Consider the following 26358-nt stretch of genomic DNA (forward strand, 5'->3'; position numbering starts at 1 on the left):
AATTCTTCTAAAGTATCGCCAGGATTGTATTAAGAATTCCATCAGAAAATCATCTCGTGCTTCCGTCTTAAATGCTGGTGGAATGTTCTCCTTAAATGTCATTTATAATTATAATTATAATATAGTTGGAACGTCCCAGGTTGGAACTAGAAATTTCCAAAAAAGTGGCGTTTCCACGTATTTCTAGAAATCTGAAAACATGTTTAGTTTAGTCGATTTGTTAAACCTGGAAATATTTTAAAAAACCTGGAAAAATCCTGGAAATATCAGGGAATTTCATTTTCATAATTGAGTAGACACCCTGCTGGGAAAACCGGGAATCCTCAGAGAATTTAATTGAATAGGGATAAACCTGGAATAGGTACTCTCAAATTTTACTAAAAAAAAAAATAAAACGTTGGGTCGTATGAACAAAAAGTAGCGAGCTTTACTATTTGTAGATCTACTCAAAAGAAGAGTCAATGAAGATTACTTAATTGTTGGTAGGTAGTTCAATATGATTATCGGAAAAGTTTTCGAGTATGTAGTGTTTTCTTCTTTCCGACATTTTCTTCTTTCCGACATAACTGCCACAACAGATATATTTCCCGTAATGCTGCAGGTGCTTACTGATAGCTTGTGGTTCCGTGAAGGCGTGGAAAATTTCTCTGAACGATTATATACAAAGCAAATTAAATCAAGAAGGAATCTGTATAATCGTGAAACACAAGGAGGGCTTCTAGACCTAGCAGCTGATTCCGATAAGCCGACGCTTCCGACAAGATGCTGCAAATTCCACATGGGCGTGAATGAACCTGAAAGTTAAAATCCATCTAGAAATTCCGCTACAAGGATTTTTCCATAAATTCCGTCAGGTTCCTTCCGGTGTTCCTCTTGGGACTTCCACAGAAGTTCTTCTCAGAATTTGGCTCAGAGTTGCTTCAGAAGTTATTCCTGGGATTTCTTAAGGAGTTTTTTTGCGAATTTTCTGCAGGAGTTTCTTCCGAAGTTGTTCCTGTAATTTTATCAAGCAATTTCTGTGAGCTTTCTTTTAGAGTTCCTTCCTGGTTTTCTACAGGAGATTTTGCTCGAAGTTTCTCCTGGAACTTCTCTCAGAAGATTCTTTCCGTTGTTGGTCCTGGGATGTCTAAGAGTTTTTCTGAATTTAGCATACACGTTCTCCTAAGATTCCTTTTTCTGGGATACTTTTTGGGATTTCTACTGGAACTATTGCTGATATTTCTCTTTGAATTCTTGTTGTGATTTCTTTCAGCGCCAGGCTTTTTCTAGTTGGTGTACCGAATTTCTTGCAGTGATCCACCTGAGATTATTTTTTTACAGATTTTCTTCGGATTATTTCCAGAAATCTTGGAATCTTTATCGGAAATTGCCCTGAGATTCTGGGTACTCCTTCAGATTTTTTTCAATAGTTATCCCAGAGCTCTTGCAGAGATTTTTCCACAGATTTTCTTCAGAATGTCTCCTGGGATAAATTACGTGATTCCTTATAAGAAATTCGCGGAGGAATATCCGAAGGAATTAAGTTGAATGTTGCGAGAAACTCCGCAAAGAAGAAATCTTGACAGGAAGTTCAGAAAGAAAGCAGAAAAATGCGACATCTCGGAAAAAAAGCTCTAAGAGTAATCCCAAAAGATAATATAATGTACACCCAAGAAGGAACTGAAATCCTCATGGAATCCTGGGAGCAGCTACGGATGAAATCCCGCGAGGAAATCCGAAAGAAAAAAAACGAAACTATCGGTAAAAATCCAGAGATAAACTGTTGGAAAGGTATCCCGGAAATCGGCTAAGTGAAATTCGTGAAAGAACTTTGAATAATTTTAGATGGATCTTCAGGAAGACTCCAGAGAGAAATTCTGGAAGCATATCGGAACACCTCTGGAAGAAATATTGGGAGGTTCTCCAACAGAAATTTCGTGAAAAACTGCGGAAATCCTGAAAGGAACTCTCGTAAAAAAAACCAGGAACAGCTCTCAGACATCTTATTGGATGTTTACTCCATTTTTGGGAATATTTTTGTATAGTTTTTAAAGAGTATTTAATTTTTAGATAATCTGGACTATTAAATTAAATTAAACCAAACTTTTAATATTTCCCCTGCAAGAAAAAAAACAAGGATGAAGAACATTGAGGCATAGGCTGAAGAAAGGTGCTCGCTTATATTTTAATGTAGTAAACCCATCTTCATGTTCATGCCAGAAAGAACTTTTGGAGGAATCTCACACATTTTTGGATGAATCATAGAAGTATTTGGATTTTTTCAGCTTTGTACTCTTAGGTGCGCGATCCCCTAAAAATTTCTTGCAAAAATGCCAAAAGTTATCCTAGAAAAACTTTTGGGGAAGTCCCAGGAAGAACTTCTAGAGGAACCCCAGAAAGAATTCCTGGAGGAATCTCAGGAGAAATTCTTGAAAAAATCTTGGAAGAAGTCTTGAAGAAAAACTCGGAGGAACTTCTGGAGCAATTTCCGAATATCAGGGTGAATCTCAGAAGGAACTTCTGGAGGAATTTCAAGACGATCTTTCTAAGTAAACCCTAAATTGAATTCCTTTAAAAAGTTCAATCCACGTTCCAGCATCAATGGAGGAATTCCCGGAGGATTACAAAAAAACGGGATCTGGTTGATTTTGAAATAGTTCTGTAGAAATTGCACTAGATTACTAGGAGCTACAAAGGAATACCCACTGGAACTGAATTTGAGTTTTCCAGCGCAACTTCTGGGATAATATCTGCGAAAATCCCCAGAAGAAACTGCTCTAGGAATGCCAAAAGATGTTCATGCAATGACAGGCAATGAGTTCACTTAAACGGTAGAAAAGTGGTATGCGAAGTTCCAATGGCAACGTAGCTGGTGCACAACTCGACACATGACCGATTTTCGTGTGCAACTTGATCAGAAGGAAGATTGAAGCAAATAGTGAAATTTATAGATAGACTGCTCTGTTTATGGTTGCAGATGGATGGATGGATGGACAAAATGGAGCTTAAAAATTTGCAACTTTCGGACTTTCGGTTGTATAAAAAGGACCGAAGTTTTAAAAAAATTTCACAAGTTTGAAACTAGAGGATGATATTGCTGACTACATCCCAAATTGGACTATCACACTTTTTTTGATACGCCTAAAAAGTGTGATAAAAGTGCACATTTGCCTCGGATCGTCTCGACGTCTTCGGTGCACTTATTCCTCCATTTACAAGAAATAAGTGCACCGAAGACCTCAATTCGATCCGACGTATCCCTGCGCTGCAATCACACTTTGAAGGTCTGTGCACACTATTGTGTCAGTCCAATTTGGGGTGCAGTCAGCAATATTTGTGAAGAATTTTTGATGGATTATTAACAATCCACAAATTTGAGCAGTATCTGAAAAAAATCTAATTATATGCTTTGTGGCTTTCTGTCCTAGAATAATGTTTGGGAGAAGTCTATCAGAAATTCGTGGAGAGATATCTAACAACATTTCTAATAGAACTAGTAGAAAAGACTCTTCGGAACTGAATGTTTGTAAAATTTAGGGTAAAACTGCGGAAGAGTGATAACTCAAATGAAAACTATATTGGAATTCAGATCGAATTGCAGGTAGAGTTTCAAGTTTAAAAAATTCTCAGCAGTTCTCTGATTTTTTTTACAGTTTTACGTGAACAAGTTTGTGTAAGACTTTCTGGAAGTATTACTCAGGGAATCTTCTTCCCAAATCCCTAGATTGCTGACAGAATTCTGCAGGAACACATCTGGGTTTTCGGCAGAGCCTATGGAGAGCATCCTTTCTTTCTGAACGAATTGTAAAATTTCCTAACAGAAGAAGTAGTTACTTGGGTATCACAAGCTGTTATGAACTATTCAACATATACTGTAACAACACAAGGTATTACAATGACTAACAAATAGCAAGTTCGTTTCCCCCGTTTACTACACAATTTTTGACAGAAATTACACCGATAATTCTTTCAGAAGTGTGGGCAAAAATTCCTCTAGTAAAATCCTTAAAAATCTCCTGAATCCTACAAAGCCTCTTTTTTTCTATCCTCTAGAAAATTGGAGTTTTGTACGAGTAGGTCTGAAAAGAATATTTTCAGAAATTTACAAAGTCCTTGCAAAAAATAGGTTTCAAGGAATTTTATTTTCGTGTCCGAGTAGACACACTGCTTAACCACTGGCCATTGCCAACACTGGGCTAAGACCAGAACTGTTCAGGTATGATTGAAAAATCAGCTTTTCGCGTTCGAAATGAGATCAAGTTAAACTTTCAAAGATCAGAATTTTCACAACTTCAATGTTACATAGGTCAAGCCTGTTTCCTCGTTATTACGTATTTTGTCTATAATCGCTGATCAACATTCTAGATTGAACACTCAGAACCCCTACGAGCAAGCCTTCAAAACGCAACGCAGTTTAAGCATGTCATCAGCCCCATCTTACGGAGCATACTCGCCGGCGTATCTTCAGCAGCAGGTCGTACAGAACTACAACCCTGCTGCAATGCAACTCGTTCCATACAATCAACAAACGGCCAAACCTAAACCGTTGACTCCCGATGAGTTGAATCGCTTGTACAATATGCCGGTGTATGGAGCCATGCCAGCAGGACCACCGCCAACTGGTTTCATTGCTCAACCGCAATATCCGCCGGTCAACTATCCTCAAGCTCCTCCGAACACTTTTCCTCTCCAGCAGCAGGTTCATCCTGCCTCCGCTCCTACTAACTTCATTCCACAACCCATGGCATCCGCCACGGCTCCTGCCGCAGGTTTCATTCCACAACCCCCAATCTATTCCACCTCTACCTCGGTCTCCGTGGCAAATCCGGACTCGGCCCTGGTCCACGTACCGAAACCCGTCAATCCCAAACTAACCCTCAACACCCGATCTGCCTCCCAACCGCAACAGCCGTTCCCTCCGGCCATTCCAGGCCCGTCCGGCTCGAACCCTTTTGCTCGAAATTCCCTCGGTTCCAATCCGACCTCCAATAGCCGGACAGCCAACAGCAATCACAATCCTAGCAACAACAGCAACAGCAGCAGCAATGGGGAAGTCGTCCTGCGACCAAAAAGTGATCCCACCAAGCTGGGAAGAGGTGGCGGCGGAGACAATCTGATCGATTTCGGAGGATTCGAGGATAACTCGCGGGTGTCGGTGTTGGAGGCGTTCGATCCGTTGCTCTGTGGCAATCGAACCAATTCCGGCGGCGATGGAAGCGAAGACGACAAAGGTAAAACAACACACGCTAGGAAGCTTTGGTAGCTTACCAGAAATGATTGCACAGTTGTGTTTGCACATATTATATATGTTTGTGTGAAAGTATCTCTAGATGTAAGATAAAGGCCAATTTTTTTAAACACCAGAGAACAGTAAAAAGGCAATATTATTCGTTTAGTTTCGAAGAATGTTTTGAATATGCTAAAGGAAAAGGTGGTCGATAAGCAGTTTGCGGGACCGTGATTGTGAGATAATGGTTCAGCTATATTTTTTAAACAAATTGCGTCAATTCTGCAGAATAACAAGTGGCTCAAAGAATAATGTCTTGTCTAGGAATGTCCATTTTTTTTTTTAATTTTATGTACATAGTCCAGAGTTCCTTAACAGAGTGAATTTGAAAAGTTCAATCTAAAAAAACTCTGCAGAACTTCCTGGAAAAATTTCGAATCGAATTTTTGTAAGCTTCGTATTAACTCCTGGGAGATTATTATAACGTTTCTTTTATACTGCTTCGCTAAAATTGATTGTGTGTTTCCACCACAATTTTCTAAAAAGTAAATCATCCTACTTTTTAGAAAATTGTGGTGGAAACACACAATCAATTTTAGTCTGCCCATTCCGTTTGTATAACATATTTTTCAGATGAATTAAAATGGTTCCATTTGGTTACATTACCCAAGTAACCAAAAGTTTAGATAAGAGGGTACTTTATAAGCTAAGCAGCTTGCTGGAGGTTGCTCTTCAGCTTTCTAAGCAGCTTCATTTTTAAGTAATTTCGGAACTTGAAAGTTCACATAAGGAAGTCGGACAGTCCAGTTCTTAGAATGACTTTCATACATCCTCAAGGCTATTTTAACTTTGGTCGCATTCCACGAAATGCGACACCACGATAAAGATTTCCGCCGAAATTTCATACAATAGATTGTCCAAACTTACCCTAAGCTTGATAGTTACGCATACCTCAAACTGCTTATCAGCCTGCGAACAATTTGTTATCATCAAGTAGAATATTGCTTTATCAGTATTTCATGTTATCAATTCCTCGCTCAAATCGGTTATCGAATAATGACGCCCCATTGCATTGACTAGATACCTAACTGAGTTTGTATTGACTAGTGTGCATCAGTCTCGATGAGTTTCGATAAAGTTAGTTCTATAGTTATCGTATTTCGCTCTGTAACTATTTGAATGTACACAGTCGACAATGATAGAATCAATAAAAATGGCAATCAATGCTGATTGTTGAAGTGCCTTACGGAACCAAGCGAATTCAGGTGTTTGTTTTGGGGGCAGCCTGAGAAAGTACACTTGATTTGAGGGCATCTACTGATGATACATGTCTGATTGTCTGAAGAGTTTTCCTAGCCGTAAGTAGTTGGTTAAGAGACAGCACGCTTTCAGTTGAATATATTTTCCAGTATGTGTGAACTTTGAGTGAGTTTCGAGTTGATGCCATCTTCCGTTCGACCCAAACTGGAAAATATAGGAACAGTGTTTCTCATCCGTATTTTCTTTTCTTTTGTTCTTCTTTTTTCCTGAATGCGGATTATTCGGATCCGCGCAGATGATACAGCTTCTACATACTACGAAGATTACGACCCGTTCGATTACATCTACAGCGGAGGCACGCAGTACTCCGATCCGGTGTACGAGGCGGTCAATCGATCGGATAAGACACCCCTGTCGCCCAACAGCAGCGGTTCTGGGCCCCCACCAATCGGGTGGAACGTCTCCAGTGCCTATGGCTTTGGAGAGCCGGAGTTCCAAGAGGGTGAACCTCCTCCGTTGCCACCGAGAAACAGCGACCTGTATCATCCGATGATCGGTGGCGGTGGTGGGGCTGCGGGACATCGAGGCCCCACCACCTCCAGCAGCAACTATGAAGTCATGCAGACGCCCGGTTCGCAACGACGCTCGGTACCGACTAAGCTGTACGAGAATGTGGTGGTCCGAAAGAGCTACGACAAGGAGCTGATTGCATTCTACAATATGGTGAAACAGATGAGAGGTAAGGGGGGTGTTTTTAGCTTTGAAAATGGAACCAGAAGATCTCACTTTGTTGCATTTTTCTTTACAGCACAATTCCGATATGACGATTTGAAGACCAACGTGGGTCACGTTGTGGCCTCTGAGTTCAACAATCACTACCCCGACGGAACCAGTATTAAACTTTTGGTTCATCCATCGTTGGACTGCTTTGCTTCGTTCGATAGTAAGAACAAAGGTCAAATCGATGGCTATGGACCTCCAATTCCATTCACATGTGATAGTAAGTATTGTTGAAATGTATTGACATAATATGTATATGCCATTAGGGAAGATTCAAATATTACGTCCATCAATTTTTGGGAGCTCTAGACCCCCCCTCCCCCCTCTGTCACGCATTTTCCCTATAACTAATACACGTAGTGTCACACTTTTGTAGACCCCCCCCCCTCCCCAAAATGTTGGACGTAATTTTTGAACGTTCCCTTACCTCAAACGCCATTACACCGAAAGCTTTAGTTTAGCACTACGAGTATTTATTTTCTCGCAAATAACATGGTCGAAACAGCTTTTATTGATCTTTCAATTAGGTATGCACTTTTGTAACGCGAGAGGTCACATACGAAGTCACCGCGTGATTGCCGGCTAAGAATAGGAAAGGTATCCAATCCATGCAACTCGTGGGATTAACTATGAAATCAATTCAAAACAAACCAACAAGATACGTGCTGTCCGCGATAGAGGTGGCTGAGCAGCAGATTGGTAAGATCATCGACTTCGCGTCCGTGAAGTCCAACAAAAGTAAGGACCTGCAAACGGCCCTGCTGCGATTTCGTAAGTTGATGGATGATGCCAAGCAGAATCATGTGAGACTCGTGAAAACTGCGGCAGTGGCGGAACCGGCGGAAATAAAGATTACGAAGTCTATCCAGGCATTCGCTTTAGCAAAAGCTGTGGCGGATGCAACTGCTTGTGATAAGCATTCGCAGAAGCGGGTGATGCAGCTGTCAGGTGAGGAGCTGTCTGGCGGTGTCCGCAAGGCTAGGAAAATACTAACCCCGAACGGTAATAAAGCCGGCAAGTCGAATCCTAGCCAGGCGTCCTGGAAAGCTGGGAAGGGTGGGCCTGAAAAGGCTGGTCCGTCCCTAATGGAAGGGAACAGAGGGTTGCGACCGTAGGGAGTTAAGCGGAAGAGGAATAAGAAAAAAATATGCATCAGGAACATCAAACCAAGAAGGCGTAAAAGAGTAGGTGCCAAGCACGAGAAAGGCGACGTGCTCGTCATCAAGACCTTGGACGTCTTGAAGGCGATGCGAAGCGATGCCAAGCTCGTGGATCTGGGGAGCCGACATGCGCAGTATTAGACGTATTCGTATGGGTGAAATGATCCTAGTGCTTAAACGCGACAAGGATCGCAAGAGCTCCGCCTACAAAAGTCTGGCGTAAGAGGTCCTTGGCGAAGGGTTCTAGGTGGGCTCTTACAGCGGAGGCGACTCTGAAGGTGAAGAACCTAGGCGAGATCAACGAAGCGGAAAAGAACGTCACGAAACTGTGGCTACAGTGCGAGGTGCAGGTAGGTGACCACCGCAGCCGTTTGGCTATGGAAAGCCCGGCAGGGACACAGATTGCCTTGGTGGAATGTAGCGGACGCAAATAAGTCCGTTAAAGTAGGAAAGCTGAAGGTGAGCTAGTCAGTATGCCAACCGACCTTGCATGAATCACCCCAAGTTTGATTCGGGTGCCTGGAACCAGAATACAAATCATGGGACTGTAAAGACCCTGACAGGAGCAAGCTGCGCAGGCGATGCGGCGTCGAAGGCTATAAGGCAAAAGGCTACATAAGTCCACCAACGTGTTCCATTTGTGTCGGGAAATCCATGAACAACAACAATATATTGTGATGTGATGTGTTGTTTGCAAGTCACTGTCGTTGCAATCCTGAATTAGTGATGAAATGTTGATCGTTCATTGATCGCGATAAATAGTGTGTTTACTTCTATAAAAGACAGTTGAATCGATCTTTCCTTCACCCGTTGTGAAATTCGAGACAAAAAATCGTAAGGTCAGTGCTAGTTTGTAATGGAGAACAACAAGGAATGCAAAAAATGTTCTCGTTTTTTTTTTTTTTTATCCATTACATTTATTTCAAGGCTCACTCGCCGGTTCCAGCTTTACAGAGCCAATATTCGTTACATTTATTTTGTGTTATAAATAGGTAAAGTTACTCCTTTCCGATTTTTATTTTTCGGCAAAACATTCTTTTCTTCCGACGGACTGTCGACTGCAGCAGCATTGTGGCCCGTGTTGGCGGACCCCTGTTCCGAACAAACTTTTTTAGTCACATTGTCCTTTTGTTTGGTTGATCGCCGGCGTTTGTGAGTCACAACGTTGAAATCGCCAGATGATGTGCTCGAAGCATTGTCTTCGACGTCGGTCCAGTCATCATTGTTCTGCGTTGTGTGTTCTTCAGACGTAGGTTTATTTACAGCGGGTGATGGCTCTGCATTAGTGTTGTTGATTGGGGGGAAATCAGTTTCATTGAACAACCCGTCGGATGGCGGCAAAGTTGATTTATTGCTCATGGAGGAACTGGGGCTCGAGCACTTCTCCTTTGGGTGGGCCGGCTGGCCGCATTGATGGCACAATTTAGGCTGGGTAAGGTACGAGACCATTGTTCTCTCGTTTTCGATGGTGATGTATGACGGAATATCGCGAAGTAATCGCATTCTCAACACACGCACGCCGTTCGGAAGTCCGGAGAAGTAGTGTTTCCACGTATCGTTTCGTATGGAAATCACTTCCCCATACTTCAGCATATAGTCGCCAATAACGGAATTGTCCATCGATAGTGGAAGATCGTGTATTCGCACGGTCACAGCATCGCAGTCCACGTAGACGGGGATGCAAAACTCTTTACCCGCGCAAAGCATTGTTCGTTTGCAATTGTTGTCCAATTGATAACGCGATGCAATATCGAAGCTTTTCATTTCGATAAGCACACAGTTGCGGGCGTGATGCAACTGTATGCTTTCCACATGCGAATATTGGAGATTAATCTCCTTCTCCAAAAACTGCTGCACTGTTCTAATATCCGGACGAACCGGCAGAACAGTGAAATCAATCACAAGTGTGTTTTTTCGTACACTACACATGATTGTGATCGAGAGTAAAGCGATACAAGAAAACACGACCGACGTACGCGATGATTGGCAGTCAACTGAAAATGTTCTCGTTGTGTTGATGGGCCCACCAGTGAGCAGTGTGCGAAGGCGATTGTGCGGGCCTCTTCCATGCTAAGTGCGTTGGTTTGAAAGAGGATGATATAGACTCTCTCACGCGAACACTAAATACCATCTGGATGTGTGATGTTTGCATGGATAAGTTCCGAAAGAAGAAAGAAGGCATTTGGCACAAACCTGCTATCGATAAGACGGATGCGAAGACAATTGAAGATGACGTTAGAGAGCTAAAAAGTACTGTGTCTGTGTATTAGATTCTCTTTCAAAAATTATGGCAACAGCGACATCTACGAACGGCGCTAAACTAGTGCATGCAACACCGAATTCGTCGTACAGCCCCTCCAATGGACCGATCGGATGTGTTGCTGGTATATAACCAATGATGAGTGCGTGCAACGATTGAGAGATACAACAAACGGCGATAGCTTCTCTTTGTTTTTGCCGAACATCGATCCATGTGTTACCGAATGGCATATTCATCGAATGGTATCTCGTTCTCTTGGCGCTCACCAATCCGAACGCTTGGATGTAACAAAATTAACAAAGTATTGGAGCTCTATGAGAACATTAGACTTCGTCTCATTTAAAGTGACAATGAATGTAAAATGGAAAAATCAAGCACTTGATCAATCAACGTGGCCCGTAAATATTAGGTTCAGAGAGTTCGTAAATAGGCACAATGATACTTGGCGACCGTCTAGTTGAATATTTATCTTCTTGTCTTTTGGATGCGTGTTCTATCGAAATGTTTTGTTTATTATGATGCTGTGTTAGAAGTTTTCATCAGATGCTTTTGTGATGTAATATGTGAAGTAATAGTTGAATATTGTTCATATGTTGTTGAGTCCTTTTGTCATGATTAATTTGATAATGTGTTGAAATAGTTTTAGGATATTCAATAAGACTGTAATTGTCAGTTGAATTATTATAATAAAGAATAAAGAACAGGCATCCAACGGGTGGTCCAAGGTGCCCGGCCTTCAAGGAAGCCGTAGTGAACAAATCACAGTGTATGTAACGCAGCCGAACCTGAATCACGGTGAGTGTCGCAGCTTAGTAATTGCTTTGTGGGGGACGGATATCGCCATCATAGCGGACCCATACCGAGTAACCGCTGGCAATGCCAATTAGGTCGCGGATGGGTCCGATAAAATGGCGACGATATGAACGACGGGTAAATACCCGTCCAGGAGTCTACTACTCATGATGGCTTCATCGTCGCCAAAGTAAACTGAGGTCTTCTTCTGTAGCTGCTATGCGCCTCAGCGGTGGTCGATCGTGCAGTTCAAGCAGATGCTGGACTGCTCGATCGACCACCGAGAACCGGGCCATCAACTCATGATCCGGGACCTATGGCTTTACTTCCTACCCTAAGAAACGCGTGATCAGATATTTTTGTCTCAGAGTTTGAGGCAAGTATGAGACACTGAAGGCGACCTTACAGTTGAGGTCGTAAGACGTATCAGTCATAGGATGAAGATACATAGTTGGAATTAAACGGAACAGTAATTAGCTCGATGTTTATTTCTACTTATTTGACCTTGTTCACTATACCACGTTTGTCAATAATAATTGTTTTGTAATCTGCCCTTGAAAGATCACGGGGATGTAGTTCGATGTGTTGGTTTTGAGGTACTTTTCATAGAGACTGTTCAAATTATTATTCACCGTTCCTCTTGCTTTCAGTTACAACATCGGTGGAGCACGTGATTGCCCAAGTGTTTTGCGCTCTAGAGGGACAAATCATGAACAGCGTTGGCGACTACGTCCTGAAAGCTATCGGAATGCAGGAAATTCTCAGCACCAGCTCGAGGCTGAACCAGCTGCAGTGCGTCCACAACAGCATTAAGCTGGAGCACGACGTGCAGCTGGGATTCGTGCCGAAAACTCCTCGAATCATGCGGACTATTGCTCGAACGGCGCAAGACGATCAAAGGGATGCGGAAATTCGGCTGGAACATATTTTGCCTAAGGAAGCCACTTCGGCCGTTGGGTATGATCAGCTGATGATCCTGCTCGAGACGCTGGAAGCGGAAATCGATAAACTCCAATCGACAGCCGATGACCACAGCCCGCACTCGATTCTTAGCTGTTCGGGTGTAACTCAAGCTGTGAAGGCCATTTGTGCCATGCTGGGTAAGATCGATACATTGGAGATAACCAAGGCTGTCGATGATCTGAAAGCGTGCTGTGATAGCGGTCAGACGATCTATAGTTACAACGATACCTCGGACTACAACAGTGGAAGCCTGAGTATAGTTTCGGAGAGTGGAGATTACGCCGAGGTGAAATTGCGCCCCAGAACAATCAGCCAACAGATCCGATATCGATGCCACGAAGTGCGGAACGCCATCCAGGGTTTGTTGGAAATCTATTCGCATGCATTCCGGGTCACCTTTATGGTGAATGTTCCCGAGTGGAACACAAACCCCATTTCGATTAACATGATTTCGCAGTCCATTATGGTGAACGTGTTGTGTTTGCATCGAATACCGGAACTTTGGCGACACGACGAGTACAATCTGGGCGTTCAGATCTATCACGGAGCTCGGTATATTAGCGAACCGTTGGTGACCTATTGCTCGAATGAACGAACCGGAACCTATCCAAGGTTGACTTTCAATTCTTGGCTGACGTTCCGTAATGCGGTGGTTACATTGCCACGAGAATCGAGGTTGATCTTTGTGCTGTACGGAGTGACGCGGGAACCGGTTGAAGGAGACAAGCAGGATGGATCGTCAAATACCGATCCAAACACCACGCAGGAAGGCAGAGTGACCAAGGTGGAATTGGGCTGGTCCGCAATTCAGTTCTTCGATTTCGAAAGGAAAATGATCCAGGGATCTTATCTGCTTCCTCTGTGGCCTCCAACGACCGAAAAATACTTTGGTCCGGCGCCGGCCAAGGGAACTCATCCTCTGGGAGATGCCTATCCCATATTGGGCATCGAAATACCCAGCTACGGCGGAACGGTCGTTTTTCCAGAACCGATCAAAAATCTTCCCCCCGCAGTTAAGCTCGATTTCAACAGTTTGGATCGGAATCTACAGCAGGAACTGATCGACACAGCTGAGCAAGGCTATTCAGCAGATAAGCTTGAGAAACGAGAGGTTCTGTGGGAAAAACGTCACTATCTTCATTCATTACCTCATGCTTTACCTAAAATCCTCCACGCAGCTCATAGTTGGGACTACGCATGCCTTGAAGATCTTCACGCCTTCTTGAAATCATGGCCCGCTCTAACTCCTGTTCAAGCACTAGAACTACTTCTACCGCGCTATCCCGATCTGGAAGTCCGCCGCCAAGCGGTCGAATGGATTTCTCACATGGCCGATGACGAATTCGTTGATTATCTGCCTCAGCTACTCCAGGCTCTGAAACATGACACCTACGAAGCATCACCTCTAGCTCTATTGTTACTACAGAAATCACTGGAATCACCACGCATAGCACATCACTTGTACTGGCTACTGTTGCACAGTCTCCCGGGAGATGCTCCTCAAAACATGATCGAAATGGGCCCATCCGACGAAGCTCTGGTGATTCAAGCTCGCTACCACCGACGAAATCAGCTTATGCTGCGCGCCCTGCTGGCCACCTGTGGAGAAAAATTAACCGCCCGGTTCCTCTCGCAGAACATGATGTGCAAAAAACTCGGCGAAGTGGCCCAAAGTGTAAAAATGTCCAAAGAATCCCAACGACTGCAAACTCTCAAGCAAGGTCTCGAATCGGTGAACCAAATGCTGATCGACAATCCTACGGTGCTTCCACTGGGCCCTGGGAATGAAGTGACCGGCATTGTGCTTCGCAGCTGTAACTATTTCAACTCGAACACGCTTCCACTGAAGGTAAACTTCATGGGTCCGGACAAGGTGGTCGTACCGGCTATCTTCAAGAGCGGTGACGATCTGCAGCAGGACATGCTCACCATTCAGATGGTCCGCATCATGGACAAGCTGTGGCTGCGCGAAGGGCTCGATCTGAAAATGGTCACCTTCAACTGCGTTCCGACCAGCTACAAGAAGGGCATGATCGAGCTGGTGTCGGATTCGGAAACTCTGCGGAAAATCCAGGTCGAGTGGGGCCTGACCGGTTCGTTCAAGGACAAATCGATCGCCGAGTGGCTGGCCAAGCAGAACCCTAGTCAATTAGAGTACCAAAGGGCTGTGGAGAATTTTACGCGTTCCTGCGCCGGCTACTCGGTGGCCACGTACATTCTCGGTATTTGTGATAGGCATAATGACAACATTATGCTCAAAACCTCGGGACATCTGTTCCACATAGATTTCGGTAAATTCCTAGGCGATGCACAAATGTTTGGTAATTTTAAGAGGTGAGTATCTAGATTTGAAACCTTTGGAACAGACGATTGATTTTGATTTCACTCGCAGGGATCGCACACCATTCGTCCTAACCTCGGACATGGCGTACGTGATAAACGGGGGCGATCGACCGTCGGCCAAGTTCCACAAGTTTGTGGATCTGTGCTGCACTGCGTTCAACATCGTACGGAAGCACGGTGACCTGATACTGCACATGTTTGCCCTGATGACGACCTCGGGGATCCCGGGCGTAACGGTCGAAGCCGTAAACTACGTTCGCAACGCGCTTCTTCCAGGCCAGTCCAATCCGGAAGCGGCGGCATCGTTTGCCAAAATGATACACATATCGCTCAAGTCGTGGTTCACGCAGTTCAACTTCTTTCTGCACAATATCGCGCAGATGAAGTTCTCGGCCGAGAACGACGACGGCGAGCTGTTGAGCTTCGTGCCACGGGTTTACACGTAAGTCGGGGGTCACTTAACAGATGGTAGAAAATTTAGTTATCACGTATTGTTTCCCGTAGAATGGCCCAGGACGGTCGTCTGAAGATAGTCAGCGTGCACGGTTTTCAGAAGCGCTACGATCTGGAAAAGTATTACACCTACATTCTGAAGGTGACCCGCCAAAATCAACCGGATCCCGCGTACCTGTTCCGCTCGTACAAGGAGTTTTGCGAGTTCCATCAGAAGCTGTGCATCCATTTCCCGCTGGCAAAGCTACACAGGTATGATCGCTGTCGATAATACTATTGTCTTCAATAACAAGACTTTCAGCTTCACAAAAAAAAAGTATCAAACAGAAGGATTCATAATACTAGTCCCGTGCGCACATGTTGGCGCAGAGAATTGAGCTCCCTCTGTTACGATTTCTTGTTGTGTTCTACTTTCAATTTCAAACGAAACGTTATGCATAGAAAAAAACCTAGGATTTCTTTAAAAATACATTTGGGGACACCTTCAGAAATTCCTCCAGATATTTCTTCGAGGATTCCTTTAAAAATTTATCAAGGAACTTCTCTAGGAACTTCTCCTTTGTGAATTTATCCATAAGTGTCGGACGGGGTTTCAATAGGGATTGTTTCAGGGCTTGTTCCAAGAAATGCCTTAGGAATTCCTCCCACGATTCCATCAGAAATTATTCCATTTTCTTCTGCAAGTATGCATCGATGAATTCCTCGAGGAATAATCCTATAGCTTTCTTCAGCAATTCTAACATTCTTCCTGAATTTCAAGAATTATTTTAGGGATTTCACCCGGCATTCCCCCGGGAATTGCTCTTGGGATATTTTTAAGGTGCCCCAGCTTTTTGCGAAGATTCCTTCAAGAATTTCTTCAATGATTTCCAAAGGAATTTCATAAGAGATCCGTTTAGGTATTCCTTAGACCTGTGCGCCGACTATATTTTGTTCGGCGGTGGCGTGAGGGCCATTTTTGGCCGGCGGCGGCGGCGGCGTCATCGGCGTCACGCCGGTGCCAGCTATCGGCGGCGGCGGCGGCGGCGTGAATCGGCGTGACTAAATTTTGATCATAATGTTAACATTGGCAAAGCAAAGAAGTTGTTATTACGATCTAGAATTTGTGGTCTGAGCTTTTTCATGACCATTGATGACATAAACTATTATGTTAGAATGAATACTTTTTTTATTTTTGTTCGGGTCCCTCACTGCCACCAGTGATTATACATTTTGAGACATTATCCTGTATCCTTGTTGCATTACTCCATTGCAAATGAAGGGTAATAAAATATCGATTTTGCTATAATTTTTGTTTAGTTTTCCTACAGAAGCTATCAAACTTGATAAAAAGGTCACACTATTTACACTAAGGTATCCCCGAAAGATTTCAAGCAGGAAATTCCAAAGGAATTCCAAGAGGAGCCTTGAAGAAACTCCTGAAGGAACCCATGATGAAAATTTTGAACTAATCTCTGCAGGAATTGCTGTTTGAAACCCTGAAGAAACTTCTGCAGGAACCTCTGGTGGTCCTTCTGGCAGGAACCTCTGAGAATCTCTCTTAGAGTGATCCCTGCAGAAACTTCTGAAGAAATCGCTGATTGCAGTTTTCGACGAGGAATTTAAGAAGGAAATCCATGACAATTATTCGAAAGAAATTCCAAGAGGATTCCCCAAATGAATATAAGCAGGAATCCCATGGGGATTACACCAGGAATTCCAGGAGGAATCTCTGAAGGAATTCTAACGGGAATTCCAAAAGAAATTCGAGAAGGAATCCCCTAAGGATTTCTAGGAGGAATCAACGAAAAATATCTAGGAGAAATCTCTGAAGAAATTCCAGGAGAAATCCCTGAGAGAATACTAGGAGGAATTTCCTCGTGGATCCTCGAAGGAATTTCAGGAGGAATCCTTTAAGGAATTCCAGCATGAATCCCACAAGGAATTCCAGGACGAATCTTCGAAGAAATTCGAAGTGGAATCCCCAAAGAACTTCCAAGACAAATCCCGAAAGAAATTCAGAAGAAGCCTCGACGAAATATCAGGAGAAATCCCGAAGGAGGTATCCTCGAAGGAACTCTGGGATGAATCTCCGAAGGAATTCCAAGATGAATCCTCGATAAAATTCCAAGAGAGATTCTTGAAAGAATTCTAGAATTCTAAAAAGAATCGCCCCGCAGGAATTCTAGGAGGACTCCCAAAAAAAAATCCAGCAGGAATCCCCGTAGGAATTCCAGGAGGAATCTCCGAAGATATTTGAAGATAAATCACCAAGAGGGAATCCCGAAGGAAATCCAGAAGGAATCCTAGGCGAAACATCAGGAGAAATCCCCGTAGGAATTTGAGTAGGAATCCTCGAAGAAAGTCTAGAAAGAATCCCTGAAGAAATGACAACAGAAATCCCTGCAGGAATTCCAGGGGGCACTACCGAAGGGATTCCGGGAAGAATCTCCGAAGGAATTCCAAGCGGAACATCAAAGGATTTTCAAGAGGACACCCCATATGAAGTCCAAGAGGAATCCCCATCGGAATTCTTGAAAGAATTTTTAAAGGAATTCAAGAAGAAATCGTCAAAGTATTTCTAGTAAGAACCATCGAAAAATCCAGCAGGAATCTTCGTAGGAGTTCCATGAGGAACCCCTGAAATAATTCCAAGAGGAGTTCCCGCAGGAATTTCAAGAGGAAACCCCGAAAGAATTCCAGCACGAATCCCAAAAAAAATTTAAACAGGAATCCCCAAAAAAAACTCACGGGGAATTTCCTGGCGAGTTCGGGAAAGAATCTCCGAAGGGTTGCTAGGAGATATCAACGAAAAATATCCAAAAGAAATCTCTGACTGAGTTCCAGGCGAAATTTCTGAGGAAATTCTAGTAGGTATCACCGAAGGAATTCCAAGAGGAATCCCCGAAAGAATTCCTGAAAAAATTGCTTGAGGAATTCTAGGAGAAATCTGTGGAGGAATTCCATCAGGGATCCCCGAATAAATTCCGAAAGAAATATCCGAAGAAATGCGAAGAGGAATTCCCGTTGAAATTTCAGGAGGAGTTCCCAACGGAGTAGCAGGAGAAATCACAGTAGAAATTTCAGGAGGAATCCTCGAAGGAAGTCCAGGAGGGATCCCCGAAAGAATTCCCCAAATGAACTCTAGAAGGATTCCCCGTAGGAATTCTAGGAGGAATCTTCGAATTAATTCTAGGAGAAATCTCCAACAGAAATCCAGGAGGAATCCCTGAGGAACTCCAGAAGGAATACCCGACGAAATAAATGGGAGAATTCCTGAAGGAATTTCTGGATAATTCCCCCAAAGAAATTACAGGAGAAATCCCTGCAGGAATCCCCCGTGGAACTCAGGAAAGAATTCTAGTAGTAATCTCCGAAGGATTTCCAAGCGGTAAACACGAAGGATTTTCGAGAGGAATCCCCATAGGAAGTCCATGAGGAATCCTCGAAGCAAATTCAGAAGCAATCTCCTGAGGAGTTCTAAAAGAAATCATCAAAGAAATTCCCGGTGGAAACCCCGAAGAGATTTCAGGAAAAATCCACCTTTGAATATTAAAAGAAATCCCTGAGAGAATTTTAGAAGGAATCCATGAAGGATGTCCAAGAGGAATACCCGAAGAAATTCCAGGAGAAATCCCAGAATAAATTCTAGGCGGAATTTGTAAAAAAAAATCCAGAAGGAATCCCCGAAAGAATTCCAGGAGGAATCTCCGAAAGGAAGTCCAGGAAGAATCCTTAAATGAAGCCCAAGAGAAAATCCTGGAGGAATTATATAAGAAATCCCCGAAGTAATTCCAGTGGTAATCTCCGAAGGATTTCTAAGACAAATCACCAAAGAAATTCCAGGAAAAAATCACGAAGGAATTTTAGGAGGAACCTACGAAGAAATTTCAGGAGGAATTCCCGAAGAAATTCCAGGAGGAAGCCTCGAAGGAAGTTCAAGGGAATCCCTGAAGAAAGTCTAGGAGGAATCTCCAAAGAAATTACAAGAGATATCCCTGCAGGGATTCCAGGGAAATGTACGAAGGTATTCCGGTAGGTAGTGTTGAATTAGCATAAGTTAAAATAAACAACAACAAAAATTTAAAAAAAAAAAGCCGGTAGGAAAATCCAAAAGATTTTCAGGCGGAATCCTCGAAGAATTTTCAGCGGATAGGAGGAAGGATTTACAGGACGTATTCCCTAAAAAAATCCTGGAAGAATTCCAGAAGGTATTTAAAGGTGTAGTAAAGCCACACTGGTGGCAAGAACATCGATTTATGCAAATCTGATGATGGCTGAAAGTCAGTAAGCCGAAACGTTATAAATCGTGTTTTAGTGTGTTGCAATCACCAAACAAAATCAACAATCCCTAAATATATTCTAGGAGGGATGATAGAAGGAATTCCTGTAGGAACCCTTGATGAATCTCCCGGAGTGATCCCTCAAGGATCTTCTTCAGCAATACCTACAGAACGTCAAGAGAAATGCCCTGAGTTCTAGAGGAATTTCTGAAAGATACCCTGGAGAAATCTCTGAAGAAACTCCTGTATGAATTCTTGAAGGAACTTAATCCATCAAGAAACTCTCAGACTAATCTCTGAAGGACCTCCTATGAGAATCCCTGAAGGGTTTTCTGGATGAATCTCTGATATATCTCTAGGAGGCATTCCTGAACTCTCCCGAAAGAATTTCTGAAGAAACTCCTGAATTTTTCCCTGTCGATATCTTCTTGAGAGATCTACTGAAAAAAAAAAAAATGGATGATAAAACTCCTGGTAGCGTCCCTGAAGAATTTTCTGGAGAGATGTGAATGAGGAATAACTAATACAATCTAATCAAAAATGCAAACAAAAGATCTAAGAGTTGAGAAATCAATGATTGTAGTCAATCATTTATGATAGTGATCGTGAGATTTTTTTATCTCGACTTTAAGTAAACTTAATTTTGTTTGTGCACTGATCATCGGCGCGAAAAATGAAAATCGGCGGCGTGACAAACAGCGGCGTACGGCGCGCCGCCGATACCTTGGTCGGCGTCGGCGTGGGACAAAATTTTCGGCGGCGGTGGCGTGGTGCGGCGGCGCACAGGTCTACTTCAAAGAGTTTTTCATGGATTTCTCCATATATTCCTTCAAGGATTTTTGCTAGAGATTGCTTCAATAATTCCATCTGAAATCATTCGAAAATCCTTAAATAGTTCATCCAAGGATTCCTTCAATAATTCGTCCAGAAATTACGGCATTCCTTCAAATAATTTTCCAGGGATGTCTACAGAAATTCTTCTTGGCATTTGTTTCGAAAGCTCTCCTGGGTTTCTTCAGGAGTTCCTTCATGTATTTTTTCAAAGGGGATTCATTCAGAGATTCCCTTAGAAATTCCTCTTGATATTGCTTTCGGGATTCCTCATGGGGTTGCTTCAGGAATTCCTCCGCTAAATCTTTTTGGGATTCCTTCAAGATTCATTTCTCCAGAAGTTCCTCTCGGAATTCATTCAGGTATTCTCTCAGGCATTCCCCCAAGAATTTCTCCAGGTATTCCATTTCATCCACAAATTGTTCCAGAGGCTCTTCCAGGAATTCCCCCAAGAATTATCTCAGGAATTCCTCCAAGAATTGATCCAGAAATTCCTCAAGAAACTCCTCCAGAAATTGGGCACTCTTCAGGAATTTTTTCGAAATTTTTTTCGGGAATTCCTCTCAGAATTCCATCCAAGAATTTCCCCTAGAGATTCATTTGTGGATTTCTACTGGGATTTCTTCAGCGATTCTTCTAGAGTTTTCGCTAGGAATTCTTACAGAGATTTCTCCAGGCATTTCGCCAGGAATTCCTCCAAAAATTTCTTAAAAAAATCCTCCAAGAACTGCTAAACATTCCTCAAGTAACTCTTCCAGGCATTCCTCTAGGATTTCCTCCTGGAATTCCTTGTGGCATTCCTACAGGGATTACTCTAGACATTCTTCAGAGATTCCTCTAGCAATTTCTCCAGGAAATTCTCTGGGGATTCCGCTAGAAATTCTTTTAGGATTTCTTCAAGGGATTCCTCCATGAATTCCTCCAGGAAAGTGTTATTTTTTCAGGAAAAAATTGTCCAGGAATTCTTTCAGAAATTCCTCCAGGGATTCCTCCAATAATTCATCTAGGGATTCCTCCAGGGATTTCGCCGGATGTTCGTCCAGGAATTTCTTCTGGGATTCCTCCAGGCTTTTCCCAGGAATATCTTCAAGATCTTCTCCGTGCATTCCTCCAGGAATTTCTCCAGGGATTCATCCAGGAAATTCCTCATGCATTTTTCCAGGAATTTATCTAGAGATTGCTCCGGGAATTTATTCAAAGATTGTTCCAGAAATTCCTCTTGTGATTGCTTCAAAAATTCCTCTCGGAATCTTTTCAAAACTATTTTGAAATCATTCCATCATCTTTTCCTAGGATTCACCCAAGAAAGGAGTACCTTGCAGATTTTTTGAATTAGGTACTTTAAGGATTTCTAGAGGAATTCCTACAGTTATTTGAATTTAAATTCTACATATAAAATAATTTTATAGGAATGCACACAGGAAGTTTTCTAAAAAAAACATCTAGGAATTCTTTAACAACTTTCTCAAATAATTCCTTCAGGAGCTCATCGACGGATTTGTTCAGAAATCCATTCATGAATTCCTTCCAGAAAACCTCCTACAGATCCTGCAAAGGAATTTCTTATGAAATTCGTCCTGAAATTTTTTTTCCTACAAGAAATCCTTCAATAAGTTTTTCATGGATTTCTTTAGGAATTACTCCTGTAGGAGTTTTTGTAGGTATGTTCTTTTAGAAGGTCTATCAGAGATTTTGTCAAAAAAAAACTTCAAAAGATTCCCTCAGAAATGTCGGAAATTCCTCGAGGGTGTCCTCCATAGATTGTTTTAGGACTTATCCTAGGATTCGGTTAGCAATTTCACCAGAGATTTCCTTCCGAAATTTGTTTAGGTATTCCTGCAGAAATGTCTCTTGGAATTTCTCCAAGAATTTTCCTAAAAAAAATTCCAGGGATTCTTTCGGGAATCCCTTCAACACTTTCTTCAGGATTTTATTCACATATTACATGTGGAGTTCTTACAATAATTCCTTCAGGTATTATTTCAGGTATTTCTCCAGGAGATCCTTCCGGAATTTACCCAGGGAAGACTTTTTCGGGATTCTCCCAGGGATTTCTCCCAGAGTTTTTCTAGGGAATGCACCAAAAATTCTCCTAGGAATTCCTTCTTGAATTTCGCCAGAAGTTTTTTTAACACATTCCAGCGATTAGTTCAGGTATTCCTTCAGGTAAATTCAAGGATTCTCCCAAGTATTCCATCATTTGAGAGTTATCCAGGAATACCTCTAGGAAATTCTTCAATTTCTCCAGGGATACCTCGAGTGATAGTTTCAAGGTTTTTACGAAAACATCTTCAAGAATTTTTCCATGGATACTTCCGGGAATACGTAAATTGAGTTTTCATAGGATTATGATCCGCGATGAGTATATGCAGAGTAATTCCGACAAGGGTGTACTGTAGGTTCATTAACTTCATCCGGGACATTCCAATATTTCTAATAAGTATTCCTAGACGCTATTAATTTTTTTGTTATCATCTGATATGATTCGATTTAGCATTTACCATAGTTATAAACAGTGACGGAGTCGCAATTGTAGCCTAGAACTGTAAAGTTCTGTCCATTGATTACGTAGATTCAAGATGAGTGATCTCAGACTGATTCGGAACACATCCAGCGAAGAATTATTCTCAGTAGCTTATCTTTTTGCCTGCTGTGCAACACTCAAGGTGATTCGTGAAATCATGAATCATTTTCATTATTATACGCAAAAACAAATTCATATCTTGATTTAGTTTTATGAATAAAAAAGGTGGTTTCCGTGTAGGTTGTTGCGCACTCCCAGCAGAAAAGAAAAAAGAATTGACTTTTCAAAATTTTATTCACTTAAAATAGATGAAGACCCAGCACAACACAGACACAGACGCCTAAGCGGACGCTTCGGAGTAGTTCGATTCACTATTCCGGGCGTCTCGACCTTGCAGACCCAGAAAGTTGTTCCCATCGTGCGCCGCGGAAGCCGGTTGTCTGTTGCGCATACCTCGAAGCGTTCGAGGTTGTTCCTCGTCCATCACGGCCCTGGTGTTCTTCAGGTGTAGTGGTTTGCTCTGCTGCAGGCTGACAGGAACGTTTCGCATGATTTCCGGATCCACCCGTTGTTGGGCGGCTACGGTGTGCGTTATGCTGGATCGATGACGCTCCACCATGTTCCAGTTGAGATAATCATCGTCGTCGTCGTCGTCGTCTTCGCCGTCGCTTAGTTCTGGCTTGGGAGCCGGTTCTGGCTGTTTCCGGATCGCTCTCGGGGGAGGAATGGGTACTTCCGTCGGGAGAGGCGAAACTTCTGGCTGCGCTGGTTGTTGGACAGGTGGAGCAGGAGCTCGTTTTTTCAGTATGGATTTCAAGGGTTTTGGGGATGATTCAGATACATCTGGCTGTGGACTAGTCTCAGCTAGACTTCTGGGAACGACTTCCGGAGTTCTTGGAGCAACTGCGGGTTCAAACGTGTCATCATTGTTCGTGAGTTGCTCGTCCATAGAAATTGCAAAAATGTATTCCGGTGGTCGAGGTTCAAATATATCTTCTACGGAACTAGAACTGGTATGGCGGCTGAGGTTGCGTTCGTACGAGTTCCCAACGATGTTCTTAGGTTCGGATGGTGCAGCGTATACCAGCGGAACTCGTGGTTTTGCCTTCACTTTTTCAAATATTTCATCGTACGATTCTGTTTCACTGCCGTAGCCGTCTTCAACCGTTCTAGAGTTCGTCGTGTTTGCGAATTCTGTAACAAGTTTGTATTGATTAGTCATTTGATATAAACATTTTGTTTTAGTGGTTTGATGCTATTGAGAAATCAGATTTTTCAACTACTAGCAGATGTAACGGTCTTAATGCATGACAACTTGTCCAGGTACTTACCATTGACTTTCTCCAGAATTTCGTTGAAAAATTCGGGTTGCTGTTGCTTCCAATGTTCTATTTGTTCAGGTTCATTTTTAGCAGAAGTATGTGTTTCATTTTCTGTTTTATGGTTGGCTGTCATCAAAATTTCACTAGACAATGCAGGTTGTCGCTGTTTCCAATGCTTCTTCTGCTCGGTTTCACTTATTGAAATTATTTCCGTTGAAACACTACTCTCCACTTTCTGGTTGACTGCCATAGCTCGAGATATCTGTGTATCCGAGCCATTTCGGAGTGGTTCTGCCGCAACTTCATTGAGCACCTCCACAGATCGAGTTGTCTCGATTGGTTGTAATTGCAACGGTTCTGCTCGTGTGCTCTCAAGTGTCGAAATGTTTGGCGTGGATTTAGTCTTGGTAATGGCTCTTCTCTGCGGAGGTTTTGGCGGTGAATAGTTCGGCTCAGGAGGTGTTTGAATGGTTCGCTCTCGCGCTATCTTATCTCTCGTATTGTTCTTTTCCGACGACCGATTCGCAATTGTCGTTGACGAGGTTGTAGACGTGTTCGGTTTTCTGATTGCTACGCGTGGGATAGAGTAATTTTGTGAATAAGTTTTTGATTGATTGGAGCCAAAGATAAGTGATTGAGGACTTACTCGTGGTCACGAACGATTGACTTGGTGGCTCACCGTAGGATGCCCTAGACGGTTCAATGTAGTCTTCGAAATTGACGCTCTGTCTGTACACTCCAACAGCGGTAACACCAGAATTATGCTGTCCGAAAAATAACAACAACGATAAACATGATAAATTGCGATGGAATTAGGTCACCATGTTATGTGACTCACCTCTTTCCTCCTAATATTGCGCTCGGGTGCCGATGGGATTCCCTCGAAGGTGATTCGACGCCGGAACCATTTTAGCTTTAATCCCATCTCGGGTGGTTTGTGCGTATGTGTTTATTATGACTAGAAAACCAGTAGATTCCTGTTCCCTTCTCACACCTCCGGTAGCACGACAGACAACGTTGAGTCTTACGATGAAGCGATTCAAGCCGACTGATGGCGATTTCTTTTACCTTTCCCGTTGACATTGGTTGCGATGTGGTGTTCTACACGCCGTGCAATCTTATCAATCACGATTCGAGAGATATCGAACGTGTCGCTGCGCTGATTGTGTGTAGTACTGGTAACTCCATGACGTCAAATATTTTCAATTCGAAATTGAAGTCGCTCTAAACCGGACGCATTATTATGAGGCTGGCTGGCGTTAGCAATAAAGCACTATATGAGCATATCGAAGGTATTTATGCCTATCAGTTTAATCACCCACAATTAGCTCGAAATGGATGATAACAGAAGGACGTTTTTGTATACGCTTGATATTTGCTAGCTCAGCAAATTAAGACCTTCTTGAATGTCAGGGAGAAAACAGAGGGCATGCCTCGTCAATAGAAACAAATGTTCTTCTAATAATTCGTTCTTTATTCAGTACAAGTTTATTATCTCCATTGGCGTAGCTAGTGAAGGGCCTAAGGGGCCAGAACATTTTTCAAAACATTTTTTTAAGTGGATAAATCATTTTTTTCGTGAACACTCTTATGCAATAGATGCTAAATAGACTTTAAAAGGATACATGTATCAAAAAACTAAACTTTTTTGACATCTTGCCAGGTAAAAATGGCAAAAACCTTAGGGTACCCATACTGCCCCGCCTCCCCCTATGTATTGAAATTGATAGTTATTAGAGACTATTTTCAACTTGTCTTGTCACACTTCCTTGGACTGTTAGTTTTGTTCAAGAATATTATATAACGAGAATTATATAAGTAGCAATGCTTTATAATCATTTTCCTTAAAATTTTGGCACCCTTTTTCGCCATAGTGTACCAGTTATGGCTAACCGCATAAGAAAGGCATGCAAATAGTGCGAAAAGGAAGCAAGTTAAAAAATGTAACCATAACTGGTACAGGGTTCCTATCATTGGCACACGCTTTAATAAATACTAACAGTAGTTTTGGCTCCGTTTCTATATTTTTCCTGTAAAGTATAGAAACTAAACTATCTTTTAACATATTGATGACATTCGTTGGTTTTCTCGTTATTCTTGTACAAATAGTTTTCCTAAAGTAGTGCAATGATTGGTATAGATACCCTCCCAACTAACATTTTCAGCGCTATAAGCTTCATTCATTTGCTTTCTCTTGTGTAA

The 26358-nt window shown here is 42.6% G+C and overlaps 2 protein-coding genes across 3 annotated transcripts in view; one reads left to right on the plus strand and one right to left on the minus strand.

The window, feature by feature from the left end:
• Positions 1-26358, plus strand: part of LOC109407641 (phosphatidylinositol 4-phosphate 3-kinase C2 domain-containing subunit beta) — a 43575-nt gene that overhangs the window by 10243 nt on the left and 6974 nt on the right. For both annotated transcript variants that reach the window (XM_019680794.3, XM_029876015.2), the window contains exons 3-8: positions 4345-5210; positions 6762-7205; positions 7275-7466; positions 12109-14755; positions 14814-15206; positions 15269-15469. In XM_019680794.3, coding sequence (XP_019536339.3) covers positions 4345-5210; positions 6762-7205; positions 7275-7466; positions 12109-14755; positions 14814-15206; positions 15269-15469 — 4743 coding nt within the window. The remainder of the gene's footprint in view (positions 1-4344; positions 5211-6761; positions 7206-7274; positions 7467-12108; positions 14756-14813; positions 15207-15268; positions 15470-26358) is intronic.
• Positions 23110-25311, minus strand: LOC109407642 (uncharacterized protein DDB_G0284459). The gene is made up of 4 exons (XM_019680795.3): positions 24995-25311; positions 24803-24920; positions 24166-24726; positions 23110-24028 (listed from the first exon to the last, which is right to left on the minus strand). The coding sequence occupies exons 1-4, from the start codon at positions 25079-25081 to the stop codon at positions 23175-23177; spliced, it is 1620 nt and encodes a 539-aa protein (XP_019536340.3). The 5' UTR covers positions 25082-25311; the 3' UTR covers positions 23110-23174.

This window comes from Aedes albopictus, chromosome 3 (genome assembly GCF_035046485.1).
Source record: "Aedes albopictus strain Foshan chromosome 3, AalbF5, whole genome shotgun sequence".
NCBI lineage: Eukaryota > Metazoa > Arthropoda > Insecta > Diptera > Culicidae > Aedes > Aedes albopictus.